The sequence below is a fragment of the Heptranchias perlo genome, chromosome 3 (assembly GCF_035084215.1).
Source record: "Heptranchias perlo isolate sHepPer1 chromosome 3, sHepPer1.hap1, whole genome shotgun sequence".
In the NCBI taxonomy this organism is placed as follows: Eukaryota; Metazoa; Chordata; class Chondrichthyes; order Hexanchiformes; family Hexanchidae; genus Heptranchias; species Heptranchias perlo.
Window position 1 is genome coordinate 45161469 of NC_090327.1, and position 25644 is coordinate 45187112.

The 25644-nt window shown below is 42.8% G+C and overlaps 1 protein-coding gene across 1 annotated transcript in view; it reads left to right on the forward strand.

Annotated features, from left to right (window-relative positions):
- The first annotated feature begins 442 nt into the window (after positions 1–442).
- gra (granulito) overlaps positions 443–25644 on the forward strand; it is a 113180-nt gene continuing 87978 nt past the window's right edge. The window contains exons 1-3 of the mRNA XM_067975294.1: positions 443–479; positions 732–1034; positions 17733–17830. Of these exons, the coding sequence (XP_067831395.1) occupies positions 1003–1034; positions 17733–17830 (130 nt within the window). The 5' untranslated portion in view covers positions 443–479; positions 732–1002. The remainder of the gene's footprint in view (positions 480–731; positions 1035–17732; positions 17831–25644) is intronic.

A 25644-nucleotide genomic window follows, 5' to 3' on the forward strand; every position in this document is an offset into this window, starting at 1 on the left:
AACTCTATTTGAATGCAGTATAGCAGTGCAAGCAAGGAGAACTGCGGTGGTTCTGCTAAGGCTATTCTGACATAGCTTTGGCCAGCACCTGTGGTATTATGATTTAAATTTTGGGCCTGTAAAAGAAAAACTCTGGCGTGCCACGAACCGCACAAATATTGGAGGATCGAGACATGAAACAATTTAAATTATCCAGTTGATAGCTTCGAAGTAGAATCTGTATAGTCGTGATTACACAAGCTATTATTCAAAATAAAGTCAGAAGAGTCAAAGATGACTTAAGATTAGGTAGGGTGGAGGTTAGTCAAGTGCTAGGCAGGAATGCATTAGAAAGATGTCCACAGCTGCTGACCCACTGACAGACGACACGCGCTACGTCACTGCAGTACCTGTTGTTGTGGTTGGCAAGGCAACCGTTCCAGGTGACAGTCCCGTCGGTTAATCAGCTTATAACCCCCTCCTCTCAATGCAACTTCTCTGTGAGTATTTCATTGTGAAAAATACTTTTCCATAGTGCGTTTTACCCCATGTGTTAAACAACTCAGCTATTTTCATTGTGGGAAAACATTTCCTAAGCTGCGTTAATTTCTTTCTTGCGGCATTTTCCGTTTTAAAACGTTTTTTTTTCCGGGAAAAGAAAGCCGATAGTTCCCACCCACTCCAGATAAAATCTGAGACCGCAGCCTGATTTGTTTTCAATGATCTTCATTCCCTCTGCATTTCTTCAGCAGGTTTGTTTTTATAGATCCCAATCGGACGTTCCCTTCTTGGTGATCCCACTGCCCCAGGTGTTCTGCTGCGGGACGCCTCTATTCCCCCCCCCCCCAACCCCCCGCTCACTTCTCAGCTCCCCCCTCCGCGCAGGAAGAGCTCGAGACCAACGGAAGGGCACGTGCGGTCTGAGGAAGGGTTGGGCAAGCAGCTCGAGCTCAGTTGCGGGCACTGCCGCACCTTACGGAGGCAGAGCGACTGTCGCGTGGGAGGCGCTCGAGCGAGGAGGGGATGGCGGAGGTGAAGGGCGTTGCTCAAAGTGGGTGAGTACGACCGTTCAATCTGACCAGAGTCAAGCTCGTTTGTAAATGCTCTTCTGCTACACGGAAACAGTCAAATTGTAAACGGTCAAATACAATAGGACCTACCTGTAGTTGTCACGGTCATCTTACTAGATGCTAAATAACAGTGTGCACACTCCCACCTGTTAGAAATAATTCGTTAGATTTTGGGATGGGCTGAAATTTAAATGTTCCACTTACCGTTTAGAATCAGAGGTGGAGATAGCGTTGCTTCAACCAATGACGTGGTCTTCCTGCTTACTTGGTCTTCAGTAGCTCTGCTGTATCTCGCTCTTCGGGCGTAAACCTGGATAGAGTGTCAAGAGACTATTCAGCTGTGATGGCATCACAACTGAGACTGATTCTTGCGCCTCTAACAATCCAATACACCAATACTTGCAAATCAGGAATGGGAACCGCAGAGGCAGTTATAGCAGTTCTTGCTGAGGTCCAGCTGACTGATCTTTGCACAGAGATCAAACTTGAGAGCTTCTTGATCTGTATGGCTCAGCACTGTACTCTGTGATATTTTTAGTTTGAGCCATCAGGAGACCCCTATCACAGGATCTGTTAATAAAGAGGAATTTGTGGGGAAGGGGAGTTGTTCAAAGCAGTCTCCCTTTTATAGAAGGGTATAATTTTACCTTAATTTCTTTGACTTGTTTTTTAAAATTATTCCTGTAATGTAGACCCCCGAATAGCTTGCAGAACAGCTTCATTGAAAACAACAGGGGCATAACTTCAAGTGGGCCTCAAATTCCTCCCGATCCATCCCATCAGGGAAACTGGAGAAGTGAACAAGGATTGAAATTGTGATTTCCTGGATGGGATAGGGCAGTTCCAGAATAGTATAAAAAGGAGGAGTATTCAAATGACAAAAAGAGCAACATCTTACATTTACATAGCATTGTAGGGAAACTTCTCAAGGTGGTTCTCAGAGGCATAATGGAAAAAAGATAGAGGCCGAGCCAAAGTGAAGATATTTGGAGGTTAGGAGGTGGATTTTAAGGAGGTTCTTAAAGGAGAAGAGGGGGGGGTGATGATGTGGATGGATTTAGGGACGCAATTCCAGACCATGGGGCCTAGGCAACTGAAGGCACAGCTGTCAATGGTGGGGCAAAGTGAGGGGGGGGATCCACAAGAAGCCAGAATCAGAGGAATGGAGAGTTCGGAAGCGGGTACATAGAAACAGAAGTAGGTCATTCAGCTACTCAAGCATATTCCTCCATTCAATTAGATCATGGCTGATCTGTACCTCAATTCCATTTACCCGCATTTGCTCCATATCCCTTGATACCCTTACCTAACAAAAATCTATCAATTTCAGTCTTGAAAGTTTCAATTAATTTCTATTACCCTTTGGGTGAAAAAGTGCTTCCTGATTTCACTTTTGAATGGCCTGGGACATATTTTAAGATTATGCCCCCTTGTTCTGGATTCCCCTGCCAGAGAAAATAGCTTTCCTGTATCTACCCTATTAAACCCCTTTATCATTTAAATACCTCAATTAGATCACCCCTCAACTTTCTAAACTCAAGTTTATGTCGCCCGTCCTCATAATTTAATTCTTTAAGCCCTGGTATGATTCTAGTGAATCTCCGCTGTACTCTTCCAAGGCCAATATATCTTTCCTGAGGTTCGATGCCCAAAACTGAATGCAGTACTCCAGATGGGGTCCGACCAAGTTTCTGAACAACTGAAGCATTGCTTCCTCGCTTTTTTTTGTATTCCAACCCCCTTGGGATAAAAGCCAACGTTCCATTAGCCTTTTTTGATTACTTTTTGTACCTGAGCACTAGCTTTTTGTGATCTGTGCTCATGGACAGCCAAATTCCTTTGCTCTTCCACATGTCCTAGTCTATCACCATTAAGAAAATATTCCGATTTGTCTTTCTTATACCCAAAGTGGATGACCTCACACTTCCCCATATTGAACTCTATCTGTCACAGTTTTGCCCACTCACTTAGCCTATGTCCCTTTGCAACTTCTTGCTCCCATCCACACAACATTGGAATAGTTGAGTCTGGCGGTGACAAAGGCATGGATGAGGATTTCAGCAGCAGATGGGCTGAGGTGGGGGATGGAGTTGTTAACAAGAGTATGGAGGAAATTGCAGCCTACTGAAGACTGGATGTTGGACAAGTAGTCTGATAGTACAGAGGCAATGGAGGAGTGGAGAGAGGTGATGGAGAGTTAGCTCTTGCTACGATAATAGGTATGCATGTAACCATGAAAGGGCAGTCCCACCCAGCTGGCTAACGGAAGAGAGTCATTGGACGAGGATGGTGTGGTCGACCATGTCAAAGGCTGCTTAGACGTCAAGGAGAATGAGGGAAGATGATGCACCAAGGTTATAGTCACAGAGAATGTTGTTTATGTCTTTGTTTAGGGCTGCTGTGGCAGGGGCGGAAGTATGCTTGGTGAGATTCAAACACAGTTGCAGGAGAGAGGGGCATGAATTTGGGAGGTGACAACGCATTTCGAGAGGAAAGGGGGGTTGGGGATGGGGAGATAGTTTGCAAGGATGGAGTGATCGAGGGTGGGTTTTTTTGAGGAAGTTTTGAAAGGGAGAGGGTACCAATTTCAGATAGTATTGGGGCCATGAAGGAAAGTTAGGGGTTAGCAATTTAATGGGACTGTGGTTACGGAAGGAGGAGGTGGGTCTCATGGGCAGCGTGAGCTCAGATAGGGCCTGGGGGAAGATGGGAGAGAAATGAGAGAGAGAGAGAGATAAGGCTGTCAGGGCTAGGATGTGGTGGTGGTGGTGGTGGGCGGGGCGGGGGGAGGGTGGGAAAGGGGATTTGGCTTGGTGGGCAAGTGGCAGAGGCAGCTGAATAGATGGTCTCTGTCTTGGTGACAAAGAAGTCCACAAGATTCTATCTCTAGATGTTGGAGGTGATGGTGGAGGGGGTAGGGAACAAGGGTTTAAAGTGGCAGTTGGTAGGGGGGTAAAAAAGCGGGGGTGATCTTTGCTTACCCGGGTAATCCTACAGTAGTGGACAGTTTTGGCAGCGGAGAGTGAGGACCGGTAGAGCTTGATGTGGTCCAGTCAGATCTGGTGATGGATGGCTAAGCCAGTTGTACACAACATACTCTCAAGCCTATGTCCCTTGTTCTTAAGGGAGTGAAGACGAGGGCCATTCCGGAGTTGGGAGACCGTGAAGGTTTTGTTGGGGACAAGGGCATCAAAGGTGAAGGTAAGGGAGTGGTTGAGCTGCAGATGTATCATCAAAGTGCAATTGTAAGCAACTTGGTGGACAATTTTTCCTTAAGGCTTGTGCATAAGGAAGTGGATTTGAAAAGTAATAAGGAGATGTGGGTGGTGAGGGATACAACAAAATTGTTGGAGATGACTTGTTTGTGATTGAGACCAGGATAGTAGAATGACCAAGGATGGTGGCAAGGTTTCGGGGTGGCTGTGACTATGGATAGGAGAGTTTATCTGGAGAGGGAGGTTTAGGGAGGATAGCAGGTTGGTGAATTTAGAGGAGAGAGAGATTTAAATCACTGGGGATGAGGAGGTACTGAATGCAGAGGCTGAGAGGGGAAAGCAGGGAGGATTTTGGTGCGGGGAGAGAACTTGTGATGGATATTGAGGAGTCAGTATATAATGAGGATTTTAAAGGAGAGGCGAGAGGGATGGAACGAGGTGAGGTGTTTGAAGGAGTAAAAGTTGCCAGAAGAGTAGGGAGTAGAGAGAGACCAAGGTGTGACTTGGTGATGACGGCCACATTGCCACCAAGGCGATTTTGGCAGGACAGGTGGTGGAAAGTATAGTCAGACAGGCACCTGTGAGCGAAATTTTAGTCAAAGCCAGGATGTGAATAAAATCATCCAGAATAAGGTTGTGGATGGCAAAAGCCTTGTTAGCAACAAACATTTTGGTGACACATGTGTAGAAGATTGGTTGTTGTTGATCTGTTGGAAGAGTCCAAGGGGTTAGTGGAGGGTGGTGTGAGTGGGACAGGACAGGAAGTAGGTTGGTGAGGTTAGTCCCTAACGGGCATTTGGGTGACGTCAATGAAAGAGGATATGGGGCAGTTGGGATTCCTGCTCAGAAGGAGGAGTGCCTCAGTGGGTCCTTCGGAGAATGCCAAGAGAGGCACAGAGGATAGCCGTAAATTTATTCAAGGGGGCTGGTGGCAGGAGAGTAGGAAGGCAGAGGAGTTGTGGGGAATGTCAGGGGTCAGGGGCAATGAAGTACCTGAGAGGGGAGAAATTAAAGGGGGCATGGTTGAGTGACAGAAGTAATGAGCTTGAGTCTGGAGCTGCAGCCAAAATGTGCACACAAATGGACACTGCAGGAATTTGGCTTATATAGGCATTGCAGAGATTAAGAGAGACATAACCTGATAGTAAACAGAGGACAAAGTGGAAACAATATGAAACAGTCCAAAGTTGATATCTGAGGATCTGTGATGGGATGAATTTGACTTGTAGACAGTGTGGACTCAGCTAGGAGCGTCTCTGAACCAACATTCAAATTCAGAGTCAGTTATGGAGCTGTTTGAAGGGCAGAATATTAGTGAGGAGGTTATGTAGTGGAATCAGAGGGCCAAAGAGGTGTGAGCATGAGCTAGAAGAGATTGATCCTTAGGCCCAACAGATGTGCATAATGGCCTTGGGTGTTAGTACAGAATCATAGAGCGGCTTCATTGATTGCAATTGGAACTGCATCTTTAGAGCGGGTTCATTTCTGATTAGCGTTGTGGGCAATGTATGCAACATACCCAGGGTCAGGTATCCAATCAGCTCCCAGGCCCGGATGAAGTCCCATTACAATCAATGGAGATGCTCCGGGATTCCTATCCAAGAATGAGATCACCCAAGCAGCTTGGCTGCGCAGAGATCCAACATGGTGGGTCTGCATTGAAGTAAGGATTCCTTTTTTAGTAAGCCAAAGATTGCTTTTCTATATATGATGTTTTTGGTGAAACACAAGTTATGCTATTTTACAGCAATAGGATTATAAAGTGTGATGGGGTAAGTGTAACAGGAATAAGTGAGCGTCTCAGAAGAAGTGCACACTATACACAAATCAATGGAGTTAAACCTGCAGGGGTTCTCTCAATTATCCACTGTAACTTTGATGGAAGATCAGCAGAAACTCTGGAGAAACAATGTAAGTGCTGTTCCTCTGAGGTTTCCACGGATTATCTGCCGAAGTTATGGCGGATGATTGGCAGTACCCCTGCAGAAATTAATGAAGCATGTATCACAGACAGTGGAGGTTTGAAGAAAAGTACTCCTTTTAACTTTTCATTTTCCTCAAAATTTATTTATTTAGAGTTCAGTTTTTTTTTCCCTCCATGTACCCAACTATCAAAGGCTTTTACTTTTTACCTTGAGGTTCAGTACAAAAATTTCTATTTCAGTTTCTATTTTTAAACAACACCTTTTAATTATTTTGATTTTTATCTATAGTAAACATTATCTGTATCTTATTTTTGCACATTATTTGTTAATTTGTAGAGATGAAAGCAAGTTTGATATCTAATGAGATCAAAGACTTTCCCTTACATTAAGCTTAAATTGAGTAATCAGGTATTCCATCTAAAATGAAGATATGTAGATTGAATAACGGTTATTGTCAATCTCTCATACATCATTGAATAATTAATTTGGTGTGTCACATTTGAAGCAATTTAAAATTGTTAGCACTAGGACTTGTCTGGAGCGGTGAAATCTCAACAATATTTTTCAATTTGTTAGTAAATCTGAAATGAATATAAGCTGAACAGTGGCTAAGAGAGAAGGCGGTTAAGGAAGAACTGGGAGGGATACCCATAGACCCCAAACCCCAAATTTGGGTCAGGTAGCTGGTGGAAATTGTGTGAGCATCTAGATGGCCGTATATTGGAGTGGTGAAGCAATGGAGAGTGTGCAGTGCAAATAGTAGGAGGCAGGACAGGTGGTGGAAGAGCCTGCTGGAGTTCAGAGTCATGATTGGGAAGACCATGTTACGTGGTCTTCGCCAGCTAATCGGAGGTAAGTATCAGGAAAGATTTATACCACAATTCCACTTAGCTGGGAAGTTCAGCTACTTGGACTATAGCAGTGCCTTTGAAATAAATAAGAAAATTAAAGTGTGATGGAACATAGGAACAAGAGTAGACCATTTCCCCCTTCCAGCCTGTTCTGCCATTCAGTGAAATTATGGCTGATCTGTGTCCTAACTCCACATTCCTGCCTTAGTCCCTAATATCCCTTAATACCTTTGGTAAACAAAAGTTTATCAATCTCAGATTTAAAGTTAACAATTGAGCGAGCATCAACTGCTGTTTGTAGAAGAGAGTTCCAAACTTCTACTACCCTTGCATGTAGAATTGTTTCCTAAATTCACTCCTGAAAGTCCTGGCTCTTATTTTAGGCCATATCCCCTCACCCTAGACTCCCCAACCAGCAGAAACAGTTTCTCCCCATCCACCCTATCAGTTCCCTTTAATATCTTGAAAACTTCGATCAAATCACCCCTCAATCTTCTAAACTCCAGGGAATACAACCCCAGTTTGTGTAATCTCTCTTCATAATTTAACCCTTGGTGTCCAGGTATCATTCTAGTATGTCTACGCTGCACTCCCTCCAAGGCCAACATTCCATTGGCCTTTTTGATTATTTTCTGTACTTGTCCATGACATTTTAATGATCTATGTACATCGACCTCTAAGTCTCTTTGGACCTCCACTGTTTCGAGCTTTTCAACATTTAGATCTATCCTTTTTAGATCCAAAGCGGATGACCTCAAACTTGCCTACATTGGGCAAAACTGTGGCAAATGGATTTCATTCACTTAATCTGTTGACATCCCTCTGTAATTATATGCTTCCATCCACACTGCTTACAATTCTGCCTATCTTTGTGTCATCGGCAAACTTGGATATGTGGCTCTCTATCCCATCATCTAAGTCTTTAATAAATATAGTGAATAGTTGAGATCCCAACACAAATCCCTGTGGGACACCACTAGTCACATCATGTCAATTTGAGTACCTGCCCATTATCCCTACTCTCTGACTCCTGCCGCTCAGCCAATTTCCTATCCAGCCCAATAATTTGCCCTCAATTCCATGAGCTTCAACTTTAGCTAACAGTCTCTTAGGAGGGACTTTATTGAGTGCCTTCTGGAAGTCCATATTAACAACATCTATAGATGTTCCGCTGTTCACTACTTTAGTCAACTCTTCAAAAAATTCAATAAGGTTTGTCAGGCATCACCTACCCTTCACAAATCCATGCTGGGTCTCTGTGATCAGCTGAAAATGTTCAAGGTGTTCAGTGACTCTATCCTTAATTATAGACTCTAGTAATTTCCCAACAACAGATGTTAGGCTAACTGGTCTATAATTCCCTGGTTTCCCCCTCTTACCTTTCTTAAATAGCGAAGTGTAATGTGCAATTTTCCAATCTAAAGGAACGGTTCCTGAATTGAGAGAACTTTGGAAGATTATAGTTAGGGCATCTGCAATGTTCTCACCTACTTCCTTTAAACCCCTGGAATGGAAACATCTGGTCCTGGGGATTTGTCACTCTTTAGTCCCATTATTTTCTTTATTACTGTTAATTTGCTTACATTAATTTATGGTGAGTCCTCATCCCTGATTCAAAAATAGTTTCCTTGAGGTGTTCGGCATGCTATCCTGTTCCTCTACTGTAAATACTAATGCAAAGTAATTGTTTAGTATGTCCGCCATTTCCTTATTTTCAATTACCATATCACCATTATCAGTGGAAATTAGTATGACAGAAAAATCATAACAGAATGGAGTGAAGTGTCACACTGACAGGAAGAGCACATGTATGCAAGAATGTTAATATATTAAAAGCTATCTTTATAGATATGTAGATTAGCTCAGTCCACCTAAATTTAAAAGAGCATCACAAGTAATTTTAAAAGGAATATTCTGTATATTTTCATTCCTCGTGACAAGAGTTTGTATTTTTTGAGTGTTGATATTAAGGGGAAATTTTTTTCTCATTTGCCATTCATGATTGTAGCCAAGTACTACCATTAATTGGCTGCAAGGAAGTGGGAAATGAGCTGGGAACAATCCTTTGATATTTTTTCCCATTCTCTTTCAGGGGCATGGATGATTTAATCAGTGTCCCACTACTTTGTGGTGATGCAGATTGGTATTCCAATGTGTTCTATTACGTACCGAAGCAATAGTTTTTAAAAAATAATCTTGCCCAGCTCTATAATTGAAAATTTGTGTATAGAATGTAACACATTAAATGTGTAGTCACATGTTGAATGTGTAGGGCATCTGTATTTATAAGGCACCTTATCACGTCTTCTGGATGTCGCAAAGCACTTCATAACCAATTAATTACCTTCTGAAGCTACAGTCACTATTGTTATGTAGGCAAACACAATGACGAAACTTATGCACAACAAAGTCCCACAAACAGCAATGAGATGAATAACCAATTCATTTGTTTTTGTGGTGTTGGTTGAGGATGGAAGTTTGGCCAGGATACTGAGAGAACTCTCTACTCTTTGAATAATGGCTTGAGATTGTTTGCATGCATCCATCTGAACCATTGGAACAGGCAGGCAAGGGGCTTTGGTTTAATGTCTCATTGAAGGACAGAACTCTAACAATGTAGCACTTCCTCAGCGCAGCACTTCCTCAGCACTGCACTGAAATGTCAACCTAAATTATGTATTCGAGTGCTGGGTCCTGGAAGTGTGCCTTCTTTCTTGGAGGTGAAAGTGCTATCAACTGAACCAAGCTCTGGTATTGCATATTAAATGCGTCTACACAATGAACTAATAACATCACTTAATTTATTTTTTCAATTTTCTTTCCAGCTGCAGCCTTTATTTTTGACCCTGCTTAATATATAAATATTTTAATTAACATTTATAGCAAAAATACATATAAAAATTAAATAATTCTGAAAAAACATAAAACCAACTAGAAATGGTTTCTAATTGATATGTTAGAAATGCCTCCAAGAAGTTTCACCTGCACAGGCTTGCCCCTCTGGACCTAAAGCTTAAGTTCTGCTGCATTCTTCGGTTCCACTGTGTACCTGGGCCTTCCCTGAATCAAGAGGTTCAAACAAGTAGCTGACTCTCAGTGCCACACTGTGTATACCATTCTGGTGGACTACAAATCCCAGAAAGCACCAGTATTAATATGCCTGACTCTGATAGCATATAACTCTAAAAGTATAGTTTGACTTGTCATTTTGTCATGAGTCTAATACAAGTTTGTGGACAGTATGAGGATGTATCCTAATGTTAGGATCCTCATTGAGAAAAAGAGACTACAATTGGATCCCGGTGCGATGGGGGAATGGGTCCACATTTGACATGTCAATTAATGTAGATAAATATAGTGTTCTGCACATGGTTAGGTTTAACATGAAGCTTGTGTATACTATGCTTGGTACAGAATTAAAATCTTTTGAATGGGAGAAGGACCTGGGAGTTACTGTGCATGAGTCTCTGAAGGTATATGACCAGTGCCGAGAAGCTATTGCGAAGCTAAATAGAGTTAAAGGGTGCACAGCGATGATGACCCACTATAAAACAAAAAGAATCCGTGTCCTTGTACGACATCCCGGTTAGAGCTCATCTGGAATACTGTATACAGTTTTGTCCCCTCCTATGGTGGATGATATAGAGGTCCTGGAAAAGAGTCAAAGAAGGGCCACTAAAGTGATCCCTAGTTTAAAAGCCCTTAGTTATCACAACAAGCTTGGAGCGCTGGACCTTTTTTACACTAGAAAGGCATAGAGTTTGGGATGATTTAATTGAAGTATTTAAAATGATGACAGGACTAGAATGTGTATCTGTGTGGACAGACTATTTTAGCTAGATAGGTTAGGGCAAACGAGGGGTCATGAATATAAGTTATGTAAACATAGAAATAGGTTAGATGTCAGGAGATTTATCTTCACGTAGACAGATATGGGCACTTGGAATAAGTTATCGGCTCATGTGGTGAGTGTGGATTCACTGCAACCATTCAAAAAGGAGCTGGATGAATTATTTTCTGTGGCTAATATCACTGCGTACAAAATGTGGTTGGGATGTTGGGCATGTACTTCATGGTCACTGTGATCTCCTAAACTAATTTTGATCATCTTTGAGGGTCAGAGAAGTATTTCCCAGATTTTTTTTTCCCTCAATTGGCTGAGGGTTTTTAAAATCTATTTTTTTTGCCTCCCTCAGGAGATTACATGGCTGGGAGGAAACACTGAGGTCACGATTCTTATTTCAGGACTATTTGGGGCAGGCTTGAGGGACCTGACTGTCTTTTGCTGTCTGTATGTTTGTATGTAGGTACTTGGCAGAAAGACAGGTCTTGCAAATAAGAAGTCATTGCATACTCTTTGAATATCACAAGAAAGTCTGGTAAAGACACTCATTTTCTGATTGGACAAAGAAAAAGATTCTTATTTGCAACTTTCTGATTAGAAATCAAAATTAAGAACATTACATTCTCTGGCATTGCTTCTTTTGACATACTGTACTTTTAATTTTAAATTCTATGCTATGCCTCTTCCTGCTGTGTTCCTCTCACCAGTAGCTATCACCCAAATTGTGCTGTGCTGGGCTTCCCAATTCAGAATTGAACCACAAGAAGTGCTACAAACATGCACCAGACCACATATGTCATGTAAACAAGGTCATGGAGCTCCGCAATATTTTTAATATGAAGACTGGGAAATCTAGCTGTTCCTTGTTCCCACCTGGTTAGTTGGAGATAGAAATATGGGGCTCGATATTAGCAGGGCGGCGGGTTCTCAGCGGGGGGGTCGACTGGACGCGTGGGTAACGCGCCCAGTGAAATCAGGGTGCTCCGCACGCGATTGCAGCTTGATTGGAGCCACTTACCTGTGCTTCCGGGTTTCCCGATGGTAAGCTGCGCAGCGGGTGGACTGCGCATGCGCAGCATAGGCTGTCAGCTGGAGGAGCCCTATTTAAAGGGGCAGTCCTCCACTGACTGATGCTGCAGAAAATAGGAAAAATTATAGCATGGAGCAGCCCAGGGGGAAGGCTGCTCCCAGGTTTAATGATGTCTCACTCCAGGTATTATTGGATGGGGTGAGGAGAGGGGGAGGACAGAGATCTCTTTCCCCCCCCCCCGGCGGGCGGGAGGAAGCTGCCTGCCTCTGCCACCAAGAAGGCCTGGCTCGAGGTGGCAGAGGAGGTCACCTGCACCACCAACATATCGCGTACCTGCATACAGTGCAGAAGGCACTTCAATGACCTAAGTAGGCCGGCCGAAGTGAGTACACTTACTCATTCCCCTACACTCCGTCTGCCACATCACCGCCCCCAACCCACATCTCCTTCTGCACTGCCAACACTACTCCATCACATCACTCCTCACACCCACTCAAAGCTCATCCTCATCTTACTTGCACTTACTCACTTCGCCAGTACTCATCCCGCCACTACCACTCAACCCAATCATCATACAATCTCATGGCTCTATCTCATACTCACCCTCTCATGCATCTCTTTCACGGTCAGCCTCACTTAACCTGCCACTACCTGTGCTGCAGCCACAGGGCATGCATCACATATGTGCAGTAGGAAGCGTAAGGCAAACGTGTCGTGAGCATGAAGGGGATGCACAAGGGTGTTTGAGGGTTTGTCATGGTTTTTACTTACATTTAATCACTGATCAACTCACATCACATATTATATTGTCACCACTACTGCCCCATCTTTGCGAATCTTGACTGGTTTGTGCAATAATGCCCTTTCCTGAGGATCACAATGAAGACCCACAACTGATGCCACCCATTGTGTCACTGCAGAGTGGGTGTAGGTGTATTTGCAGGGCTCTTTTGTGCAGACGACTGAGAGACGTCAGCGGTGTCCCCGGTGGCACCCTGGAAGGATGCGGAGGAGAAGTTGTTGAGGGCAGTGGTGACTTTGACAGCGACAGGTAAGAAGATGGTGCTCGGGCCAGCCGGGAGCAGCTCGGCATGAAGGAGGCTGCAGATGTCCACGACTACATGTTGAGTGACTCTGAGCCTCCGTGTGCACTGCTGCTCAGAGAGGTCAAAGAAACTGAGTCTCGGTCTGTGGACCCTGTGGTGAGGGTAGTGCCCTCTGCGATGCATCTCTATCTGCGGTTGCCCTCCCTCCTGCTGTGCAGGTGGATGTGTCACAGCACTGTGTTGTGGAGCTCCACATGTCAGAGGCGGATGGCGCGGCCGGCGAGGCTGGTGATGCTGTTCGCCCTCTGAGGAGGTCATGACTGCAGCCATGGCGGCCCCCATCTGGAAGATGTACATCTGAGGGGGTCCGCAAGGTAGGTAAATGTGTCTGGACACCGGGGTAAGTGTGCAAGTTGGTGAATTTGATTGTTATGATGAGGGTGGTGGAGGCCAAACTTTGTCCCAAGTGAAAGAGTGGCCTCCTGCAATGAGTGAGGGTCTTCCCCCACCTGTCAAATGGATCTTTGCAGCTGCCACAGGCTGATGGCTGCGACACGTCCATTTAAACTAGGAGTGTTTCCCCCAGTACGGGAAACAGTCTCAGTTAATTTCAAAATCCCAGCCCTCCTAAAATATCAGGTCAATCAGATCTGTAAACAACCTGAAGTACCTGTTTAAGTACTTTAAGTGGCACCCCGCCGGCTTTAATTGCCAGCGGGAGTCCCACATGCGGGGGCTTTGCGCGCATGTCAGCGCATCACTGGGAATCCGGAAGTGGGCAGGTTGGAGCTGGGCTCCAGACCCGCCCCGGGAATCCCCGATTTTCGTAGCCCCCCCCGCCACGAACGCACCCGATTGCGGGTGCGAAAATCGAGCCCATGGTGTTTTGCTGTGTCTGTCAATATCCCATGCTGCTGCCTGGAAAATTGATTTAGGCTGCAAGTAGGCAGAGAAGCACAGCAGGATTCTCCTTGCTATATAATGGCCCTTGTTGAATAACAGCAGTACCAAATTAGAAGAATAATAGATGCATGATGGCATATTTTTGTAAAATTCAGATAATTTCATAAACCAAAAGAACAATGTTGTAGTGATAGCTGTTATCTGAAGCTCAGGTTGAAACTAGTAAAAGACAAATTTAGCATTAATGTCAGAACGTTTTTTTCTTGAATGGAGATCAATACATGGAATGGACTTCTGTGAGTCAAAAACCCTGGAATAATTGGAGAAACAGCTTTTGATAGCTGAGAGTGTCGATCTTTCTGGGTGGATGAACTGAGATGGCCTTCCTGACATGGACTGATGGCCTGTCTCATCTTTATCTATCTTGTGAAAATGAAATTACAGACTTTAAACCACTTCTATGCATGGGACCGAGGAAGAAAGCGTGAACAGGAGGGAGAACGTGAGAAGAGAGGTTGGAAATTGTGGGAACCCTCTGTGAGGGATTGGCTAATACAGAATTTGGGGGAAGCCAGTGTAAGAGACACATGACCTGAAGGGAAGTGGGGATGCTGCCGGAGAAAATCTGGCTATATAGCAAGAAAGAGGTTAGGTGGAAGTTTTCAAAGTTAAATATGAAGCCATTATTAAGGACTTGCCCTAAAGATGGAATTGAAGCAGAACTGCTGCAAGGCATCTGGCTAATGAGTGAGGGAGCAGAAGGCAGTGAGATTGGAAATCAATGCGAGAGGAATCGTGAACATTGAGGGTGCTAGATGTGATGAGAAAGAAACAGAAGAGAAGCTCCTAACAGGGTGGGTTGGAAGCTGCTAAGAGGGATTGGGCTTGTGGAGTAAAGATGCAAGCAACATTGTTTTTCTTCTTAATAGACAAAATAATCAAGGATAGCAATCAATTACTTTTGAGACATCTAAAGCTAGCATTTGCAAAATAGAAAAATTGATATCACATAACCTCCCTTAACTTGTTGAAACAGTTGATACGCTAATTATGTAGAAATGATTAAGAATTGAAGGAATAAAAACAGCAGCCATGTTGTGAATTATATCTAAGTTTTTAGCAAGGAGGAAACAGATAACTTATTTGATTTGGTAAGGGAACTAGAGGGTATTGCGGAGGTACATTGTGACGCTATTCACATTGCTACCAGCATAGATTCTGACCAGCTGTGCAAACTTAAGGTAGATAAATCTTGGGCTGGGTAAGATGCATCCAAAGATCCTTAAGGAAATAAGGGAGAAAATTATAGGAACTCTGGCACAAATCTTCCAGAAATCATTGAATATTGGAGAAGTGCCTGGGGACCGGAGAGAGGCAGATGTTACTCCTATTTTTAAAGACTTGGGGGGAGGTGGGGGGCACACAGAAGAGAAGGATAGAGACCATGGAGGGGTGGGTGGAGGGAGAGATCGAGATTGTGGAAGGCCCTGCCGATCGAGGGGAGTGGAGAGTTCGGCTGATCGTGGGAAACCCGGTCCCCTGCCATTAACTTCAAATGGCTGCCAAAATCTGAGGAATGCAAGCTCATTGAAATATTAAAATCACTGATCTGCCTCTCCAGAGCGGGTTACTCGGCCACCCCCAACCCGTTGCGGTAAAACCGGACGCAGGCCCATTCACGGCAGACTGGGGTGGGGTTTCATAATTTTAGCAATTTACGCCCCCCCCCCCCCCGACCCTCTCCCGTCCGTCGTGGGTGGGTTAAAATTCTCCCTAATGTGTCTGTAAAATGAAAAAAAGAACTTGCATTTATATAGCACCTTTCATGACCTTAGGACGCCCCAAAGCACTTTACAGCTAATGAAGTACTTTTTGAAGAGTATTCACTGCTGTAATGTAGGAAACGTGGCAGCCAATTTGCACGTAATAAGATTCCTCAAACGGCAATGTGATAATGACCAGATGATCTGATTTAGCGTTGTTGGTTGAGGGATAGGTATTGCGGAGGACTATCTACTCTTCTTCAAAATAGAGCCAAGGGATCTTTTGCTTCCAGCTGAGAGGGCAGAAGGGTCCTCAGTTTAATGAGTCATCCAAAAGACACCACCTCCAACAGCGCAGCACACCCTCAGTACTTTACTGGAGTGTCAGCCTAGATTTTGTGCTCAAGTATCTGGAGTGGGACTTGAACCCGCAACCTTCTGACTCCGAGACAAGGCTGCTACCACTGAGCCATGGCTGAGATCTGTAACAGTGAATAAAGCAAATCAGATGTTTGGGTGTATTAATAGGTCAATAATGAGCCAAAATAGGGAGGTAATCATGCCACTTTATAAATCATTGATGTGACTGCACTTAGAATACTATGTACAGTTCTGGTCGCCACAGTACAAAGAGGATATTGCAGCTATTGAAAGGATACAGAAGTGAGCAACCATAATTATTGAGGGGATGGAGGGATGGATTGATTGCCATGATTAGCCAACAGCTCCATTATTGTTGTATCAATGCTGTAAACCATATTTTACCAGGATGGTGCAAGGCGAACTAAATGGACCTGGTCTTTTATCATCCAGCAATTCCTGTTCCTAATGGGACCTGACCCATGAATGCTTGATGCTGATGTTTGGTATAACAGCTGGAATAGTGTTCCATGTTTAATAGAAGTGGGAGATCGAATGATAGAGAAAACACACCGAAGCATAGTGCAACAAAAAAAAGTGCATTTGGAAGTTTCTTTGGGTCTATTAAGAAATTAGGAGTTTGGCAGTAAAATACTTTCCAAATTTGGTTGTTTGACCTCCAATGGTACAAATTTGGCTTTATTTTTTGGTTTTAGTTTTAAAGCGTTCACTTCAAAAATGTCAGCATATATTACCTATTAAACTTTAGCTGAACCTCTGAATTTTCTGACAAGTGTTACATAATTTCGAATATTGACATTTAAAAAAAAATCTATGAAAGATTACACAATTTTTTTATTATGAGGACAGTGGTGTAATATGTCTGGCAACGTGCAACTTTTTAATATTTTTTGATGGTGAGTATAAAAGTACTTTACCTTCCCTCCCCTTTGGTCTCCTGTGCTCTAATGAGAAGATGCCAGCCTGAAATCATCCATTAGGAAGTGTGTCAGACCAGCCTGGGTAATGAATTCCTTCAGTTTTCTTTCTCTGTGAGGAAGTGAATGGCATGGTTGAGATTTGAAACTCAGTACAAGACAATCATAAATATAACTTGCGTCTACAGCTCTCTGGTAATCTTAGGTTTTAGCCTTGGGTTATTGCTGGTGCAGATGAGGCCAGGGAGAAGCTAGGTCCATCATGGCAGCCACAAAACAAATAAAAAAAACACTGATTTCTGAACCACGTTAAAGTCTGAAGTCCAGCCTTGAATGTGATGCACATTTTTATTTTAATGACTTTGTTTTTAATTAAAATGCAGTGCCCTAGGATTTACTTTCCTAGTATTTGAAGAAAGTGGCCACCAGAATATAGAATAAGATTTTTCACTAACACAATTGGTAAATCCATTACCTTGCACAGAGAAAATTGTACTTATTATTCCTAAAAAATAAAATATTCCAATTTCTTATCAAGAATTTAAAATAAATTCTGAATGCCCAGTATTTTGGTAAGAAGTAACGTGCATTTACTGTATATAGTGCCTTAACACATCCTGGAGATGTCCCAAAGCGCTTCGATACTAAAATTCATAGATTCAGATAATGTATGTGGTTTAGTGTAATTTACAGAAATCATTATTACATGCTTTTATATTATACAGTTTTTATGGTTTGAGTCTTGCATTCATTAGATTGACTAAATGGATTTAATGCATAATTTAAAAACTGCAAGTTTTACAAACAGGATCTCTCCAATAATCATGGATACCACCAGGAAGGTACCGGTAATTCGCAAATCCCTCAAACCTGCAAGACCATTGCATCGTTTATCTGCTGAGATAGGTAAGTGTAACGGTTTATAGCTTCTGTAGAGCATTGGTAAATTAACCAGTTTTCCACTAATCTATACAAGATTATTTTTCAATAAACTTGCAGAAACTACTATAATATCCTAATGTGAGTCAAAAGTATAAAGCATGTCGACAACATGTCTTCACACTAGTAGATGCTGTTGGTACAATGTGACGACATTTATTATAAGTAATAAAATATGCCATTGTGATTTTTTTATTCGTTCATGGAATGGGGGTATCGTTGGCAAGGCCAGCATTTATTGCCCATCCCTAATTGCCCTTGAGAAGGTGGCCTTCTTGAACTGCTGCAGTCTGTATGGTGAAGCTACTCCCACCATGCTGTTAGGTAGGGAGTTCCAGGATTTTGACCCAGCTACGATGAAGGAACGGCGATATATTTCCAATTTGGGATGGTGTGTGACTTGGAGGGGAATGTGCAGGTGGTGGTGTTCCCACGTGCCTGTTGCCCTTGTCCTTCTAGGTGGTAGAGGTTGCAGTTTTGGGAGGTGCTGTCGAAGAAGCCTTGCCGAGTTGCTGCAGTTCATCTTGTAGATGATACATACAAGATGGTAGATGGTACATTTGCGTCAATAACCGGGGGCATAGATTTAAAGTGATTGGTAGAAGATTAGAGCGGAAATTAGGAAAAACTTTTTCACCCAGAGGGTGGTGGGGGTCTGGAACTCACTGCCTGAAAGGGCGGTAGAGGCAGAAACCCTCAACTCATTTAAAAAATACCTGGATGTGCATCTGAAGAGCCATGACCTGCAGGGCTACGGACCAAATTTGGGAAAGTGGGATTAGGCTGGGTGGCTCGTTTATCAGCCGGCAGGGACACGATGGGCCGAATGGCCTCCTTCTGTGCCGTAAATTTTCTATGATTCTATGATACATACTGCAGCCATGGTGCGTGGTGGTGGAGGGAGTACATGTTTAAGGTGGTGGATGTGGTACCAATCAAGTGGGCTGCTTTGTCCTGGATGGTGTCAAACTTCTTGAGTGTTGTTGGAGCTACACCCATCCAAGCAATGGAGAGTATTCCATCACACTCCTGATCTGTGCCTTGTAGATGGTGGAAAGGCTTTGGGGAGTCAGGGGGTGAGTCACTTGCCGCAGAATACCCAGCCTCTGACCAAGAATAATCTAATTCTTTGGGTTTGAATGACAATTACAAACCATTAAACTAAGGGGAGGTTTGCTAGTGCTGTTGGGGAGGGTTTAGACTAGCTTGGCATGGGGATGGGAACTTGAGTGTAGATTTGGATGGACAGAATCAGAACTCGAGATAGAAGGCAGAAAATTAGGAAGTGAATTAGGAAGTGACTTAGGAAGGCAGAGGAAACAAAGGTTAGAAAATAAAGAGCAAGGGAATTTGGCAGTGCTTAATGGTATATACCTCAATGCAAGGAGTATAGTGAATAAGGCAGATGAACTGAGGATACAGATAGACACGTGGCAGTGCGATAACTTAGCTGTTACGGAAACATGGCTTAAAGAGGGGAAGGACTGGCAGCTCAACATTCCTGGTTACAGGGTTTTCAGATAAGATAGAGAAGGGGATAAAAATGGAGGGGGCTGGCAATTTTGGTTGAAGAAATATTACAGCTGTTAGAAGGATCATCAAATAAGGCCATATGGGTTGAGCTAAGGAACAAAAAAGGGGTCACACTACTGGGAGTGTAAAGGGTATAGATGGCGCAAAATTCTTCACTTGCATTCAGAAGAACTTTTTTAGCCAGTACGTAGCAAGCCCAACAAGAGAGGGGGCAGTTCCGGATTTAATTTTAGGAAATGAGGCTGGGCAGTTGGAAGGAGTATAAGTGGGAGAGCATTTTGGCGGTAGTGATCATAATCCAGTTAGTTTTAGCATAGTTATGGAAAAGGACAAAGATAGAACAGGAGTTAAAGTTCTCAATTGGGGAAAGGCCAATTTTATGAAGCTAAGAAGTGATTTAGCAAAAGTGGTCTGGAAATAGCTACTTGAAGGTCAATGTCGGAGCAGTGGGAGGCATTCAAGGGGAAAAGTCAAGGGGTGCAGAGTAAACATGTTCCCACAAAGAAAAAGGGTGGGGTTGCCAAATCTAGAGCCCCCTGGATGTTAAAGGGCATAGATAAGATAAGGCAGAAAAGGAAAGCTTATGTCAAACACCGAGAACTCAATACTGCAGAAAGCCTAGAGGAATATAGAAAGTGCAGGGGTGAAATTAAAAAGGAAATTAGGAAAGCAAAGAGAGGGTATGAAAAAATATTGGCAAATAAAATCAAGGAAAACCCAAAGATGGTTTATAAATACATTTAAGAGCAAGAGGATAACTAAGGAAAGGCCTATTAGAGGCCAAAAAGGTAATTATGTGTGGCGCTAGAAGATGTTGGTATGATTCTTATTGAATACTTTGCCTCTGTCTTCACAAAAGAGAGGGACGATGCAAACATTGTAGTTAAGGAGGAGGAATGTGAAATATTGGATGGGATAAACTTGGTGAGAGAGGAAGTATTAAGGGGATTAGCATCTTTGAAAGTAGATAAATCACCAGGGCTGGATGAAACATATCCCAGGCTGTTAAAAGAAGCAAGGGAGGAAATAACGGAGGCTCTGACCATCATTTTCCAATCCTCATTGGATACAGGCATGGTGCCAGAGGATTGGAGGACTGCTAATGTTCTACCATTATTTAAAAAGGGAGCAAGGGATTGACCAAGTACCACCTTCTCAAGGGCAATTAGGGATGGGCAATAAATGCCGGCCTCACCAGCGATGCCCACATCCCATGAACGAATAATAAAAAAAAATTACAGGCCAGTCAGTCTAACCTCAGTGGTGGAAAAATTATTGGAATCGATTCTGAGGGACTGCATAAATTGTCATTTAGAAAGGCACGGGTTAATCAAGGACAGTCAGCATGGATTTGTTAAGGGAAGGTCGTGTCTGATTAAATTGATTGATTGAATTTTTTGAGGAGGCAACAAGGAGGGTAGATGGGGGTCATGCATTTGATGTAGTCTGCATGGATTTTAGCAAGACTTTTGACTAGATCCCACCTGGCAGACTGGTCAAAAAAGTACAAGCCCATGGGATCCAAGGGAGAGTGGCGAGTTAGATCCAAAATTGGCTCAGTGGCAGGAAGCAAAGGATAATGGTCGACGGGTGGTATTGTGACTGGAAGGCTGTTTCCAGTGGGGTTCTGCGGGGCTCAGTACTAGGTCCCTTGCTTTTTGTGATATATATTAATGATTTGGACTTGAATGTATGGGGGCATGATTAAGAAGTTTGCAGATGATACAAAAATTGGCCGTATGGTTGATAGGAGGAAAGCGGTAGACTGCAGGAAGATATCAATGGACTGGTCAGGTGGGCAGAAAAGTGGCAAATGGAATTGTGAGGTAATGCATTTGGGGAGGGCAAACAAGGCAAGGGAGTACATAATAAATGGTAGGATGCTGAGAAGTGTAGAGGAAGTGAGGGACCTTGGAGTGCATGTCCACAGATCCCTGAAGGTAGCAGGACAGGTAGATAAGTTGGTTAAGAAGGTATACTTTCCTTTATTAGCTGAGGCATAGAATATAAGAGCAGGGAGGTTATGCTAGAACTGTATAAGACAATGGTTAGGTCACAGCTTGAGTACTGTGTACATTTCTGGTCACTACATTACAGGAAGGATATATTTGCTCTAGAGAGGGTACAGAGGAGATTTACGAGGATGTTGCCAGGACTGGAGAATTTTAGCTATGAGGAAAGATTGGATAGGCTGGGGTTGTTTTCTTTGGAACAGAGGAGGCTAAGGGGAGATTTAATTGAGGTGTACAAAATTGTGAGGGGCCTAGATGGAGTGCATAGGGAGGACCTATTTCCCTCAGCAGAGAGGTTAATAACCAGGGGATTTAGATTTAAACATTTTTGGTAGAAGGATTAGAAGGGAGCTGAGGAAATTTTTTTTCAGCCAGAGGGTGGTAGGGGTCTGGAACTCACTGCCTGAAAGGATGATAGAGGCAGAAACCTTCAACTCATTTAAAAATACCTGGATGTGCACCTGAAGTGCAGTGACCTACAAGGTTACAGATTAGGCTACCCAGCCTAATCCCACAGCCCAGTGGGATTAGGCTGGGTGGCTCATTTTCGGCTGGCGTGGCACGATGGGTCGAATGGCTGCCTCCAGTGCTGTAAATTTTCTAGGATTCTATTACTGGAAACCTTTAAATACTAGTTTTGTAATCATTCCTAGATATCCATTATTCTATGCAGAAGGTCTTTACTAGATAAACGAAGAGACATAATCTGTGAAGGGTATAATGGGGCCAGATTTTTCTGTCAAAAAAGCGGTGAGGCTAATGGCGCTCGCCACTCTTTGAGTAAATGGTACAGCAACTTCAGGCGAGGGGCAGATGCGTGGTAAATGCGAATATCCAAAAGTTGCTGTTCGAGTTGCGCTGCTCCGCCATTAGCTTCGCAAAAATGGCATTTCGCTGTCAGCCTCACCATTGACATGCATTGAATGTTGTGAAGTTGCTGTATTTGCATGGTAGATATGAACTAAACCCGCCGCAGATATTTAGGGCTAGTAATTACAAGAGTAAGTACCCTTTTCATGACGTGATAAGTGTTAATGACTGCCAATCAACCTCTCTGGCACCAAAAATTAACTATCATAAGTATGAAGTCACATTCCTTCATGTTGTGAATTGTTTTAGGAGATTTTAATGTTAAATTTTAAAAAATAATTTCTTTTCTGTTTTTTTCTCCTTAATCCAATCATTTTTTCCCTCTTTATTTCTCTTTCTGTACCTGATTTGACATTGAGAATTTTAATTTTAATTCACTCTTCTTTTCAGTCCTTCTGCTGTTTATTTCCCAATCTTTAAATCTCTGGTTAAGCAGATACCCTGTGGGTTGCCCTGTTCACTTAAGTCCTAGATGCCCTGTTTCCCTCGCTGCACCATTATCAGCTCGCACTTAGTGGGCAAACATTTTTTAGCTGAAGTGTACAGGGCCAAGTCTAACGAACAGCAGACGCCGTCAGATGCCCTGCTACAGCAAAATCTGGCATTTTATGATTTTTGTGATTTTTAAAGGAAATAGTTTAAATAATTGGTGAAATATGCTTTACAGTATTTTGTAAACTTGTAGTGAAACAGCGAAATTTCACAACTAGAAATATATATGCTCTTTTGAACAGGTGATTTGTAAATTTTTAGGTTCCTGTTTTACTTCATTTACCAACATTAGTCAGATTACTAATATATCCTTTAAAGTTATATCAGATCATGATGAATTAGATGTATGCTGACATGGTCACTATGATTAATATAAAATTGATGTTGGCTGAAGCAAATTGACTTCAGTCTGTTCAGTTCACTGGTATGAAATCAGCAGTCTTTTCTCATTTTCACTGGGGATATGGCATTTAGACTTGGAATCACTTGAAGACACTTCTATGGGGGATTTGGGGCCACAACTCAATTCTCCTGTGGCTGAGGTGGGCTGTGAACAACAACAAAAAATGGAAATTTCTTGAGTCCTGGACCCTCCCAAAGTCCAAAAGCCAGTACTTTATTGGAACAAAGTAACAACATTGTAGTAGATATAGGATACTAAAATATATACATTAATAAGGCAAATTATGTATTTTTAATATTTAATATGGCACACATTGTTGCATAAATAAAAAGAGACGTTACAGGGTCAACATTTTTTTTCAGTTATTCTTTACAATTGCTACCTGAGGTGGTAATGAAGATAATTTGATATGTACACACTACAAATGGATTTTTAACTCATATATAATATTTTCTAGTTTAAGTAAAAGGTATTTATTTCACATTTATTTCCTCGGTGTTCTGTTTACTCCTGCAGTCTTTCAATCCTAGTTCATGTGTAGATGATTGTGTTAGCTGTTGTTGATGATCATGTTAGGCTTGATCATGTTAGCTGTTCACACACTGTGTGTAACTACACTAGTTTCTAGAATGTCCAATTGTATGTAATACTTTTATCATTTTGAGTCTGCTGTGAATTTTTTTTTCCCAATGATATCTTGATTTGTGCCAGTTGCAACAGAGATATATCCTCCACATAAATGCTGCACTTGCATCCATTTCTAGTACGTTCATTCAGAATGATTAATGCACATTACAGAGTGCGCAGTATGGAGACAGCACATCAGTATTGATCTTTGATGCTTTCATGTGCACTTGTTTTTAACTGACAGATTCTGAAAGATATTGGGGGAGACTTTCAACTGCTGGCCACCTGCTTCTTGTCTGGGGTAAGGCCTGTTGAGCCCCCCTTCTGTTCCTTCTCTCTGCAGCTGCAACTCTCTGGACTCTAGACTGCTCCTCCTCTTGCAGCCAGAATGACAGTGCAAGCACCAAACCCATTGCCAGAATTTTACCAGAAACCCTCTGCTGATTCATCAAATTACTTTCACGAATGATTACCGTTTGTTCCATCAGCCAAAACTTCCAAAAAGCTCAAAAGCAGCACACTAACAGTTCAAATAAGCTAATCAGTGATTTATCTGAGCAGCAGCTCAGCCTTTAAATATTATTAGAAATAGTGCCCACCAGGCAGTACATGTCTCTGATTTCTGTGACATGTTTTAGATTTAGTATATATGAGATTGAGTAGAATGGGCTTATATTCTCTGGAATTTAGAAGACTGAGAGGTGATCTCATTGAAACGTGTAAAATTCTTAGAGGGCTTGACGAGGTAGATGCTAAGAGCCTGTTTCTCCTGGCTGGAGGGTCTAGAACTGGGGTCATAGTCTCAAGATATGGGGACGGCCATTTAGGACCAAGATGAGGAAAAATTTCTTCACTGAGGGTTGTGTATCTATGGAATTCTCTACCCAGAGGGCTGTGGATGCTCAGTCGTTGAGTATATTCAAGACAGATCGCTAGATATTTAGCACTAAGGGAATCAAGGGATACGGGGATAGGGCAGGAAAGTGGAGTTGAGGTAGAAGATCAGCCATGATCTTATTGAATGGCAGAGCAGGCTCAAAGGGCCATATGGCCTACTCCTGCTCCTATTTCTAATGTTCTTAGGACTTCAGAGCTGTTGAAAAGGACAGGACCCTAGTCGGCATGCTTAAATAGGCATGCTGGACGTCCAAAAAAAGTCCTGATTCAAAGTGATAACGGGGAAATTCTGTGCGTGAAATGGGCGTGCGAGATCGAAACTCAACTTTCAGTGCCTTAGAACTCAGATATGGAGGTAACACCAAGTTGAAAGTCAGTTTCTTCTCCCCCCCCCCCCCCCCCCCCCCCCCCGGCCCATAACTGGATTTAACACAACAAGAATGAGAGTGACTACATATATAATACAATGTAACAAAGACTGAATGCAATGAAGAAGTGATCATTGTGAGTAAAATAATAAAAATGTTTGTCAATAATATAAAATAATGCCTTATAACAGAGTGAGACATATTGTGATAAATATACCAGAGCCCGAGATTGATGAGTGAAGTATGGATAATTGCAGGGATAGCGCATACAGTCCCCATCACTTCCATAGTCCCAGTTTATCCCAGACGACAGCCCTTATTGGGCAAATATGACCATTATCCATTACCATGGGTGTTAATTACAAAGGCACCGCTTAAACCGTATTAAGTGCGCTGGCTATTTTGGGCAGTTAAGCAGCTGATTGCACGTTTTTTTTTTAAGTGTGATTACTGTCATTAAGTCTTTTCAAAAACAAAATACTGTGGATGCCGGAAATCTGAAATAAAAACAAAAAGTGCTGCAATACCCAGCAGGTCAGGCAGCATCAGTGGAGTGAGAAACAGTCTTAATGTTTCAGG